The 12,815-nt window shown below is 45.9% G+C and overlaps 1 protein-coding gene across 1 annotated transcript in view; it reads left to right on the top strand.

The window, feature by feature from the left end:
* The window catches only part of NCKAP1L (NCK associated protein 1 like), a 231,139-nt gene that overhangs the window by 90,847 nt on the left and 127,477 nt on the right, over positions 1 to 12,815 (top strand). The window contains 5 exon segments of the mRNA XM_029595128.1: positions 1,869 to 1,950; positions 2,359 to 2,417; positions 4,471 to 4,616; positions 9,585 to 9,717; positions 11,799 to 11,918. Of these exon segments, the coding sequence (XP_029450988.1) occupies positions 1,869 to 1,950; positions 2,359 to 2,417; positions 4,471 to 4,616; positions 9,585 to 9,717; positions 11,799 to 11,918 (540 nt within the window).

Here is a 12,815-nt window from a genome sequence, read left to right as displayed (position 1 = left end):
TGTGGCTGCTGTTTCTTTAAAAAAAAAAAAAAAAATTTTAAGTGTTACATTTTTCTTTCAGCAGCAACCGCTTGGGCTGTTTCTGATTTGATCATCAAAACTGTCTTCAAGGTAAGCAGCTGCAAAGAAAGAGCATGCAGCAGCCAAAAGGTCAGATCTGCCAAGAGTTCCAGGATCAGATTAAGTTCCTGTTATGACTGTCGCTGCCCGACGTCTCCACTCCGCCCTCCTAACCTCTTTGGCGACTCCTCCCGCGGTTGATGGATGTCTGGCTGCCGCGGCGTCTTCCTGCCGTCCTCTCCGGCGTCCCTAGTCCGGCTTGGGCGCTGCATCCCGCCATGTTGTTCTGCTGCCAAAGGGCGCGTGCGGCTCTGCTTCTTATTCCTTCTGTGGCGCGAACCTCAGGGGCGTCCCCCTGTGATGACGTCACGCATCCCGGATACAAAAGCCTACTGTTTGCTAGCTAATCGAGTTAGCAAGGGACTCCTTACGGATGGGATTCGCTCTCCGTACCTAGCTACTCTGCCTCTCCTTGTTGGACTTACTTTATCGGGGTACCCGCTCCTTGGGGGCCCCTCTCTTTTCTTTCAGGTCGCTATCTGGAACCGGTACTCGCTCCTCGAGGGCCCATGTTCCCGGACTCGCTGCCTGAGCACACTTCTGCTTGGAAGAAACCGCTGCCTACACCATCAGTGAGTTACCATCTATATTCTCTCAGAGCTGTTCCCTGGAACCAGGTACTCGCTCCTCGAGGGCCTGCCTCTATTCCAGCTTCTGTGTTACCTTCTGGGAGGAACCGCTGTGTGAGTAATCAACCAACAAGGCTCTATACCAGAACTCTGTGTGTGCTCCACTGTACTCTCTATCTCAGTTTCTCTCCACCACAGCACAGCTATTGAGGGATCGCTGTTCCAATGTCATGAAGGACTACAAGCCCAGCCAGGCTTCATCTCTACTCACTACTGCCACCTCTGGTGGCTTCTCAACTTTGTTTAATAAAAGATAATTCTGTGTTGTGTGTCCTAAAGCTGAGCCTGACCTGTGGCCCCTCAGGGGACTTCCCCCCATGGGCGTGGTCATCTGCCACAGTGTCCAAGGGTCCACCCAAAACCTTACAAACAATAACAGTTCCCACAGAGGCACTGGAAGCTGCAAAGGAGGAAAAAGATGCTAAACTTCCTTCAGGAACCAGGACACATCAGGATGGGAAGACAAAAGCCCACCATTGACTTGCCCTCTGTAACAAGTGAGGGCTGCCACTTGAACCTTCAAGGTGTTAAGGGCCAGTCCTTTATGCAATTCATCCTGTAAGATTTCCAAAATTAAAGGAATATCCACCTTGAGAGACTGAGAAACTCGCTCAGTATACCAGGACTCAAAAAATCTCCAAATTGTAACGTAGGCCAGCGGCATAGAAAATTTCTTGGCTCAAAACAAAGTAGAAATCACAGCAGGCAAATAACCAAGTTTCAACAGTCTAGCCTTCTCAATGGCCAAACCATAAGACAAAATCGACCCAGATCATCGTCGTTCTGTTTTTCTCCTTTTTTTTTTTAACAGGCAATCACTTTGTAGGGAAATGCATATCCACCATCTGCTAGATACAGAGAATACAGGTGGGCTGATATCGGGGCAGGACTGTATATCCTTGATGTCAGCTTCTTACTCTATCTCCATCTGCTGGCAAAGGTGCATAATCCACTGGTGGGGATTGGCCTGCCTGAATGCAGAGGAAGTAACTTTAAAAAAAAAAAAAAAAAAAAAGCTCCTTCAGAATAAGAAGCCAGTGGCTTTGCGAGGTTAGCAGTTAGCAGAATATATCATGGTAGATATCCCATTCTCAACATCAGGTGGTCTTTCTCTTTCAGAACCTGACTGTCTGCCCCGAGGAGGAGTCCATCATTATGTCTTCGTTTGTCAACGCTCTGTCTTCCCTCAATGTTAAACAAGGTCATATGTGTTTCTTATTTATCTCTACGAGGACAAGTTCAAAAAATACTCCTTGCTTGGAATGGGTCAGAAAACTTGATTCAAACTCTTATAAAATATTCATTAGAGATTTGTTTGAAGGGTCTTTCCAGTTGTAAGAAATGCAACATTTTGTTCCAGATACATTAGATGCTCTGTGTAATGGCTCCCTGTGGAAAACTGTATGGGAAGGAGCAAAGAGAGCAGCCATGTACATGATGAGAAATGGAAATAAAAAATGAGAAGGGAAAATGTGGCAGTGGAGTTATTGAGTTCCTATTTATGCTCCATGTTAGAGCCATTCCTGTCTCAGATCTTGCAGACAATATTAAGACAAAACAATTTTAAAAATTACATTCTTCAATAAAGGATATTTTTTCCTTCCTACAGTTGACAACAAGGAGACGTTTGAGTTCATGGCTGTGAGACTCGACTGGTTCAGGCTACAGGTAATATCCCATCACTGGGTGAACATGCTCAAGGGGACCGACATGAGTCACCAGTGCCTGACCAAAATCGTTACCATTTTTCAATACTGCAACGCCACAGTTGCTGACCATGGCTGGGAATGATTGACCATGATCTTACAATAGATTGTGGTTGCTGGTCATTGTGATTGCTGATAGTGGTGCAACAATATTAAGGCAAATTTCAATAAATGCTTGAGCGCCTAACTTATTGGGAGAAGCATCAAACCGTGGTAGGACTCTAACGGGCGTTAAACAGCATATATTGCATAATATAGCCCTATTGGGGCAATATTTAGCAATATATGTGATATTTTGCATAATTCTGCCCAGATTCTGTTCCCTATTACTATGAGCTACTTTGCATGTGATTTGCATGTATGAATAATGCAAATACATACAAAAAGCTCATTACTAGGCCATTCTATGTAAATAATTTATTGCGGCTGAGTTAGAAAGTGGTCAGCAGCGATAAAATAATAACACGTCCTAGGGAATCATTAAATGTAGCACAGGACCCTAATGTGGGTCCCAAGGCTCCCGCATTACATTTAAAGGGCCATACAAAATTGAAAAAGTGCCACAGCAAAAAGACAAAGTTAAGCAGGGTCACAGCTGACCCCAACTCAACCCAGGCCAACACCCAAAAATATTTCAAAAAGAATGACTTCCATTATGGTGATGGTCCCCCATCCCCCAACCCTGTCTTCACAAAATAAATTGCTGCTCCCCAGCCCCCTTTCTGAAAACATATGGACTGTGACTGCTCCCCCACCCCAATAGAACCCCAAAATTGTTGGGGATATAGTGACATCCTTTCCCAAATGAATTTAGAAAAGCATTGGTAGTTCAGTGGAACCCCCCCCCCCTGACCATCCTCCCACACCCCAAACCCCCAAATACTTTTCTGGATCCCACAATGGGGCCTGGGGCGATGACTTGACCTTGCCCCTGTCATGTGACTGGGCATCCCCCCCCATGATAGTTGGACCCCCTCCCATGAAAAAATATCGTGGCTTGATTTGGGGTAGTAACCGCCGTAACAAGCAAGCTACACCCATGCTTATTTGTTTTACCCAGACTATGTAATTCAGTCCTTGTTGGTAGATGTCTGAATATAAACATCTTTTCTTCATTCCCCCTGCCGTTGAAGCTGGATATGCATTGAAAGTGAAGTATCAGGCATTTTTGGTTTGGGGTAGTAACCGCCGTAACAAGCCAGCTACGCCCCTGCTTTTATGTGGATGCAAATCCTTTTTTCCACATTTCCTCTTGCCGTTGAAGCATAGAGCAATGTTGGAGTCGCATTAACCGTGTGTATGTTTATTGAATAAGGATATTCATCTCCAGGTAGTAGCCGTCATTCCTGCAAGCCACTCCCATGCCTCTTATCTTCATTCACTTTCAATTGTGGTAATCATGGTTACCCTGCAACATCCAGATTGTCAGGTCTGGTTAGTGCTGTTTTAAAAGTGAATTGCTCAGGACATTCTCACCAGCTTAATTCAATTGTTATTTGATGTGACATGAACCACCATGACTGACAAGGACTGGCTGCCATGAGCAGCAATTTATTTTTATTTTGATTTTTTCTATACCGGCATTCGTGATAACATCACATCAAGCCGGTTTACAGTAAACAATGGGGTAATAACTGGAACAGTTATTACTGGAACAGTTATTACTGGGGTAATAACTGGAACAGCAGCAATGGTACTGTTTCTCACCCATGGCCACAACCATTGCTGAAAGCAGAACTAAACATGTTTCAGCTGTGCTGCTGCCACTGGGGTTGCAAAATGATAAAACCATAATGTAGGAGCAGGGACTACAGAGATCATGTGGCAGGTTATGACCATGACGCATGGACACAGTGAACATTGCATTTTACAAGGCTTAGTGATGGTAGTAGTTCTGAGAGGTTATGACAATGATGCATGGACACAGTGAACACTGCGCTTTGCAAAGCTTAATGATAGAAGTAGTTCTGAGCCCTTCACCCTTTATCTTTTCTCATTCTCTGTCAATTCACCAGGCCTACACCAGTGTGTCAAAGGCTCCCCTGCAGCTACGGGATAACCCGGACCTAGGAAAAGTCATGAACACGATCATGTTTCATACTAAGATGCTTGACTCCATCGAGGAGCTGATGCTGGAGACATCAGACCTCTCTGTCTTCTGGTTTGTATCATTATTTTCATGTTACTCTGTTTTTCTTGCGACAATCCATCAGTCTGTTTCTGTAGCACCTGCCACAGATGAACTCTTAGCCATGGACCTCTGCTCAGTATTTTACCCACATTAATAACCCTACCCAGGTGCCCTGGCAATCTTTCCACTGGTATAGTTTGGTATAAATACTCCTTCAAACCAGGTTCAACAATTTCAGGAACTCCTTTCCACATTAGTGTGGACCATTTAACAGAAGTGATACCATTGTGGAGGCAGTGATCACAGCCCCCAGGGGAAGGGAGAAGGGAGTCTCAGCCATTGCATAACTGATGCCTAATGGCTAGGTTCAGGGTGCATGTCTATTGGCCTCTGGGAAAAAAATAGGAAAAAAAAATTGTACAAACCATACACTGTGCAATATTTTAAAAGTATGTGGCTTGTAGTAACACTTGCCCCGAGTTTGAAGTTGTTGGACCTTGAAATTCTTTGCTTGGCTCTCCTGCATCCCTGGAAGTTGCTGTGATTGGAAGGAGGCCACACGTGACTTCACATGTGAATGTTGCATGAATCCTTCAGATGCCAGTGTGATTTGTGACTTCAGGTAGCTATCCACAAGGGTGGACTGGGAAGGGTGCTGTGCTCCAAACCACATGCTGCTCCACAAAGGGGCAATGCTTGTACCCTCTCCCAGGGCATTGGAGAAGATGGAGGCTTTTCCAAGGAGCAGAGTCTAAATGTGCCACTTAGCCTCTTTAGAGGAGTAGTTAACAGTACACTCATTTAGGAAAAACATAATGGTATACTGCCCTCACTTTAGGCACAGCTCTCAACATAGTTTGAGTTGCTTCTTCTGGCTACTAGCACAGTCCATAAACGTACACCATCCAAATATATCAGCAATAGCTTAGCAATTGTGCATAACAGGGGCTCTAGGTGCTCAGCATCCTTGGTTTCTTTGACTTATAGTGCTAGCCTTGGTTAAGCTTCCATCATGCTGCTTTCCAATAGCAGATTTGCAAGCTCTCTCCCCTTCAGTACTGCTTCCAGTCAGCTTTCCCCCCATGTACAGCCTCTACCTTTCCTCTCTCAGGCAGCCTACAGACTGTCCCTTAAACTCCTTTAATTGGGCCTGCCCTACACCTAACTGCTGCCAAAAGGAGCTCTGAACTCACCCTTGAGCCCTGTGTCAGAGAAATTTCTCTGTCTCCAGCAGATGGTAGAGGTGCAAACCTCCAGTCTGAACTGTTTGATGAGAAGATCAGGAAAATTTGGTTCCCTGAGAGGTTAGATTCCTTCGAGGGCCATCCCTTGGGTGGAGCAGGGCAAGTGGGGGGTTGGTGACCCCTGTGCTGATTCAGCCCTTTTTTTGGCAGGGAGGGTTGATATCCAGGGGTCCTGGTTCCCTCACTCCCTCTGGGCCCTTCACTCCCTTTCTGTCCCTGGCTCTCCTTCAGCACTCTGCCTCCAGAAGCAGGAAAGTGTTTTATCTGTCTTTTGGCTGAGCTGTGACAAAAAAAAAAAGCTGAGAAGTCAGCTGTATTTGAAAAGGACCAGGGCTGAGGCAGTGATAAGTGCCTGAGTTGTTTTCCTGCCGGGAGGCAGGCAGGAGGGGGCGGGCTGAATTTGGCCATGTCGGTCAGGGCTGGGTGCTGCTGTCCTTCAGCACCGGACATCTGTGGACAGCATCTTTCAGTGCTTTTCTGACAGCAAAGCCTATTTTTAGGCCTGACCGCGTGTGTAGAGCCCATTTTTAGGCCTGACTGCGTGTGCAGGCCCGACTGTGCCATCATGCCAACACCCGCACAGCGCGGCAAGTTTTGTTGCGGCAGCGGGTTGAGGCGAGGGCGACTGGATTCAGCCTCCTTTTGTAGGGAGTGTGAATCAGGGGGTGCTGGGACGTCCGTGGGACCCCTGGGGGGTGGCAAGGACGCAATGGCGGCGGGGCCAGCTCTGGAGACCCTTGGGGGGGAGTCGGGGAAGATGGCGGCATTTTGTCAGCATTTTGTGCAGGGACTTAGGCTGCCAAGTTGGAGCCTGTAGACTCTCCTCCCACGCTTTTTCCTGCTATGCAGGATCCTGCTGGTGGCAGAGAAAGGGGAGAAGCTCGTGGAGTGGATGCTCAGGACTCTTGCTCCTCAGATCCGGAGGAGTTTTCTGCAGATTTTGATCTACTCCTTCATAAGGCTTATTTAGCCAGGAAGGGGTTAGGGTCCAAGCAGCCACTATCCAGAAAGCCCCAGGTGGGCAAGAGGGCTAGGGATTGGGAGCCTGTGGATGCAGGTGGGATCCTGCGCTCGTCGAATCTCAGGCGAGCTGCGTTGGAAGAGCTGTCCTCGGAGAAGACGGATGATCCTGAGTAGATGCAGGGGGTCCGGTGGGTCTGGGCGGAGACCCTGTGGGTACCGTGCGAGACCCGATGCTGGATTCAGTGCAGAACTCAGTGGATATACTGGGAGATCCAACGCCTGAGGAGGTGCTGATCACGGAAGGTGATGATCCGTGGATAGTCCGTCTGTTCTGGAGGGAGGAACTGGGTCCGCTGATTAAAGTCACCCAGGAGGACTCTGATAACGAGGGAGTGAACCTAGTCCTGGAGGGATTAAGGGGTCCACCTAAGGCCTTTCCGTTGCCAAAGATGGTGAAGAAACTGGTCGATTGGGAGTGGGAATCTCCCGAGCCAGGCCTCAAGTTTGCAAGGGCGACAGTGAAGTTATATCCCTTGCTGGAGCAGACCTTGGTGTCATGGAGAATCCCCAAGATGGATGCAGCGGTGGCTGCGGTTACCAAGAAGACAACAATTGCAGTAGCGGGGGTGGGGCGGCCTTTAAAGATGTCCAGGATCAGAAACTGGAGATTCTGCTCAAGAGACTGTTTGAGGTTTCAGCTTTGAGACTTCAGGCAGTGGTGTGCAGAAGTTTGATGCAGAGAGCCTGCCTATGCTGGGTGCAGAAGGCGCAGGACAAGCGGTTGGGGTCAGTGGCTGAGTCAGTGCAAGCAACCTGTTTGGAAGCGGGAGTGGCCTATGTGGCCAATGCTTTTTATGATATGATCTGAACATCTTCAAGAAGTATGGTCTCTGTGGTGGTGGCATGGAGGCTCCTGTGGCTGAGAAATTGGTCAGCGGATGTGTGGTCCAAAGCCCAGCTGTCAAATCTCTCTTTTAAGGGGAAGCTCCTCTTTGGGGAAGACTTGGAGAAACTTGTGAAGCAGCTGGGGCAGACAAAGGGCAATAAGTTACCTGAGGACAATAAGGGCACTTGGAAGCCTTTTCCGCCGTGAGCTCGTTTTCAGGAAGCCCGGAGGTTTTGTGCGGGCAGGAGCCCAGGATCGACATTGTAGAAACAGGGTCCTGGTAGAGAGCAGTCCTTTATCAATCAGCGCAGACCCTCAAGAGACGGTGGTTCTCAAGGGAGCGGCAGAAGCAAGATTGGGCAACGAAGGCGTGTTGGTCCGCTCTTTCCCGGATGCCATTCTCGATCTGTAAAAGGTCAATGCAGTGGTTCATTTCTTAAAAGGGGCAAAACATTTGCCTCCTCCTGTTAGGAAGATCTGTCCAGCATGGAATCTAAATTTGGTTCTTCGGGTGTTGTATGGTCCTCCTTTCAAGCCAATGTGAAGGGTATCCTTGAAGGATTTAACCCTGAAGGTTGTTTTCCTGGTGGCTATCTGTTCGGCTAGGCAAATATCTCAGCTTCAGGCGTTGTTGTGTAGGAACCCTTTCCTGCATTTTTCGAGGATGGAGTTTCCTTATGCATGGTTCCTTCTTTTTGCCTAAGGTGGTATCTTCCTTTCATCCTAACCAAGTTGTGATGCCGGCCTTTCCAAATTTGCCACTGATGATCTGATGGCGAGGGAGCTTCGTTTACTGAATGTACGTCGGATTTTTTTGCGATATCTCAAGGTGACAAATGCCCTTCGGAGGTCTGATCATCTATTTGTCCTGTTCAGTAGGGCAAGGAAAGGAAATAAGGCTTCCAAGGGCACTATTGCTCGATGGTTGAAGGAGATGATAGCTTCCGCTTATATTTGTAAAAGCCAGTCATTGCCAGATAGTTTAAAAGCACATTCCACTAGGGCGCAAGCAACCTCCCGGGCAGAGTGTCAATTACTTTCCCTCCAGGAGATTTGTTGAGCAGCAATGTGGTCTTCTCATCACAATTTTACCAGACATTATCGCTTAGATGTGCGGGCGCCAGAGGAGGTGGCTTTTGGGGAAAGTGTGTTGCGCACAAATCTTTCGAGTTCCCACCCAGCATAGAGGGACTTGGGTACATCCCACTCATCTGGACTGATCCAGGGTACAAACAGGAAAGGAAAATTGGTTCTTACTGCTAATTTTCATTCCTGAAATACCACGGATCAGTCCAGAGATCCATCCCCTTCTGTTCGAAATAGTTCCTCGCTTCTGGATGTTGCGGTGCTGGTAGTTGATATGCTCAGAATAAGGAATAGTTGTACATAGTTGTGTATGTGTTATCTGTTTGGTCAAAGGGGCCTAGTTTTTTTTTGCAGGGGGCTGCAACTTTATTCTCTGTTTGCTCTATCCTTTATTGGGGGGGATTTGCTTACATAGTCATCTTGGCTTGGGTACAGGTCCATACTGAGGGACTGCAAGTGACACTTTCAGTTATGTAGCAGTGCCTCAAGGTTTTGTTCTCTGCCTCCATTTGCTGGAAGGGATGCATAAACACACTCGTCTTGACAGATTCGTGGTACTGCAGGAACGAAAATTAGCAGGTAAGAACCGATTTCCCATTATAATGCTTCCCTGGAGTTGTCCTTTCAACTGAATTTACAAAATCTCCTCCAAGGGCTCTGCATGCCCTGTCATAGTCCACAATCACAATTAGTAACTTGAGGTATTACTGCTACCTCAAATAGTTAATTTTTTTCTTTTGGTTTTTTTTTCTTGACGTTGTTACACCTCCCCCCCCCCCCCCCCCCACACTTCTTAAATATGTTTTTGGTTTTCTGCAGCTTTCACATTCGCACCTTTGAGAAGATGTTCTCACACACCATGGAGGAGCCCTCAGCTTTACGTTACTCTCTCTCTTTTCCTATGGCCTGTGCACACTTTGTGAACTGCACCCATGACATGTGCCCCGAGGAGGTCAGTAATAGAATTTGAGTTGGGGGGGGGGGGGTGTCAAAGAGTAGCAGTCCTGGTTTCAGAGTGGCTTTGGATGGGAGAGGGTTATTGTTTGCCTGCAAGGTACATTGATAATAACATAATCATTTAGATTTATATAGTGCCTTTCATTAATGGAACATCCATGTGCATCAGCCACACCGGGGTGGAAGGTCTGGCTCTCAGTTTCAGCACCTAATCTCTGAAAAGGCAGCAGGAAGATGAGGAAATATTATTACAAATTTACAGCTCAATCCCGAGAGTGCAGTTTTCAAAGGCAATGATGCATGTAAATGAGCAGTTTGAATATTGCCCTCCCTCAAGACAGCTAAACGTAGGCGGAGCATTCCACAACGCATGTAAATTTTTTTGCGGCATTTACAGGAAATATTCCCAAGGGGGGTGTGTTTAGGATGAGGGAGAAAAGTAATACGCATTGATCTGCATTTTCAGTTCCACACTAATTTTTTAAAAAACATTATATAGCACTAATCCATTGTCCTAGAAGGCTTACAAATTAAAACATTCATATTTACAGTAAGACAAAATAACATACATGCGGATACTCTTGCACCCCTGGAATGCTTCAAAGTAGAAGGATGCACATGTTTTGTCTTTGAAAATTGGTCAAAAAACTGAGGTTAAAAAGTGGCCTGTGTTGAATTTGTCTCAATGCAAGAGATAAAGGGCCCGATTTTGAGCGCTGGTCAGTTAAGTAACTTAGCCAGCTAAGTCAATGGCTATGCCGCTGAATATTCACCCATATCTAACTACTTAGCTGGATAAATTACTATCTATGACTGGTCTAACGTATTCAATTTACTTAATCATATAAGAGCAAATATCGCTAATTATCTGGTTAAGTTAACTGGAAAAGTAGTGCCGCCCTGATCCACCCACTGCCCACCTACACATTGACCAGCTAAAAGCTGGATAAGTGGCTTATTAGACTAGCGGCCACTGATTTTCAGCAGACTGCTAGATTGCCGAATAAGTCCTACTTATCTGGCTATCGAGCATTGAACGCGCTTTCAGTATCGGGCCATAACTTGACAAGAGAGAGGCAGTGATTAGAGCTGAGGGCCAGGGAGATAAAATGATTCACCCTAAAGGTGCATAAAGAACCCTTGTCAAAATGGAGTCTGAATGTAAGTACCAGGACCATTTCCTGTCCATGTAGCTCAGTGAGGGGTAACAACTGGACCACTCCTCTTCCCCATCGGTATACTTCTTTTCAATCAGTCTTTCCCACACCCAGTTTCTCTGGCTTCTGACCCATGTGAATCTGTATGGTTTGACAGGTTGTAATATAGATTTCTCTATTTCTAGGGCTTCAGTACCACTGTTCAGATTTTTGGACATGTCACATGATCCATCTTTTCTTAATACATTTGGGCTGTGTAAATCCCAGAATCAGTTTGTGCATGTATAATTCTTACCACACTGCCTAAATCTACTTCTGGATGAGGCCCTCAGGATGTACAGGGTAGCATTTCCTCAACCTTCAGCATCACAGAGAAAAGTTAGGGTCAGACAGGAGTATCGCTTGTGAAAAGATAAATTTACACAACCATTCACAGCCCCTTTCAATCAGCTGTTTTCTACATTAAAATACAGAAAGTGGTAGTGATTTAAACTTTAGTGATGGCAAATATTTGAAATTTCAATAAAGAGCACAAGAAAACATTTTTCACAGAAAAAAAACCTCTAAGTCAAGGGGTTATGGCATGAAGCTGGAGGGAGACAGGCTTGGAGGAATGTCTGAAAGTGTCACAGAAAAGTAAAACAGTGCCAGAATTCAAGCATGCCTGGGATAAATACAGAGGTTGGTAGTCAGGGCAAGGGAGGGAGCTGACTGGAGATTGAGCTGGTTCTGTTAGGAACACTGGGTAGGTCCAGAGATGCTTTTCTACTGACACTGATTTAACAGTTTAAGAGTGATCTTTATATTTCTGATAGAAACTGCATTGAAATCTATGGGGGGAAGATGAAGTTGATGGAGGTGGGGAGATGGAACATTAGTGCTCTTTTGTAACCAAGCACTGCTTTTTCTCTCTTGGCAGTACCCCCACCTGAAGAACTGTGCTCTTGGTTTGTGCAACACTTTCCTGGAGGAGATTAGCAAGCAAGCATGCAACTACATCATGGACATCTGTGCAGAGCAGAGCAACCTCAGCAGCCAGGTAAGCCATGTCCCATACAGAGTTTAGGGAAGAATCATTAAGAAAACAGGAAATGAGGTGAAAGCAGATCTAAAGGGTATGCTGCAAGCTGCCATGTCTGAAGACAGGCTTTGGGCCATGTCTGGTTTTAGAAACTGCATCACAGTGCACTATGGGATTTGTAGTTCTGGCCTAAAGTTAGGGCTACCGGATGGCTTCAGGTCATTAGGAGCAGGTTGTTATTATTTGTGCTCTTTTCCTCTATTGCCAACTCCACTCTTTCCACTATGGAATTAGAATTTAAGACGTCTTCAATTTGGGACGTCTGAGATTCTTGGATCTCTAATTAGGCCAGCTAGATGAGTGACACAGTAGAAAATGTTTTTAAGCTAGGCTAAGAATGCTGTTTTTACATGCTGCTGTTTTATGATATAACGTTGCAATCATGTGCTGTCTGGATTCTAGGGTAATTTTAGATTTCCATTAGGAGCATAGCTAGAACAAAACTGAAAGGGATGAAAAACAATTTTTTGGGTTGTGATAAAGAAAAACATCATATGATGCCTTCCACAAAATGGAGCATAAGGGATATGTAACCTTGAGGCCTAAGATGGCTGATAAGGGATACATGACCTTAAGATCTAAGGAAGGGATGGCGAACTCCAGTCCTCGAGTGCCACAAACAGGCCAGGTTTTCAGGATATCTACAATTAATATGCATGAGAAAGATTTGCATGCACTGCCTCCATTGGGAAAAAATGGGAAATAAATAGATTATTGGGTTGGGAATGGTAGACCGTACCCCGATTGGTTAGGGGCATAGCAACTGAACATTAGAATATGATGCCCGGAAATACATAATGACATTGCAACATATTGATTGGTTTTGAGATATATTCAATTAAATATATGATTTAT

This window comes from Rhinatrema bivittatum, chromosome 3, assembly GCF_901001135.1.
Source record: "Rhinatrema bivittatum chromosome 3, aRhiBiv1.1, whole genome shotgun sequence".
NCBI classification, from domain to species: Eukaryota; Metazoa; Chordata; class Amphibia; order Gymnophiona; family Rhinatrematidae; genus Rhinatrema; species Rhinatrema bivittatum.
The sequence above is the reverse complement of the archived record's forward strand: the minus strand, read 5'-3'. Positions and strand labels throughout refer to the sequence as shown.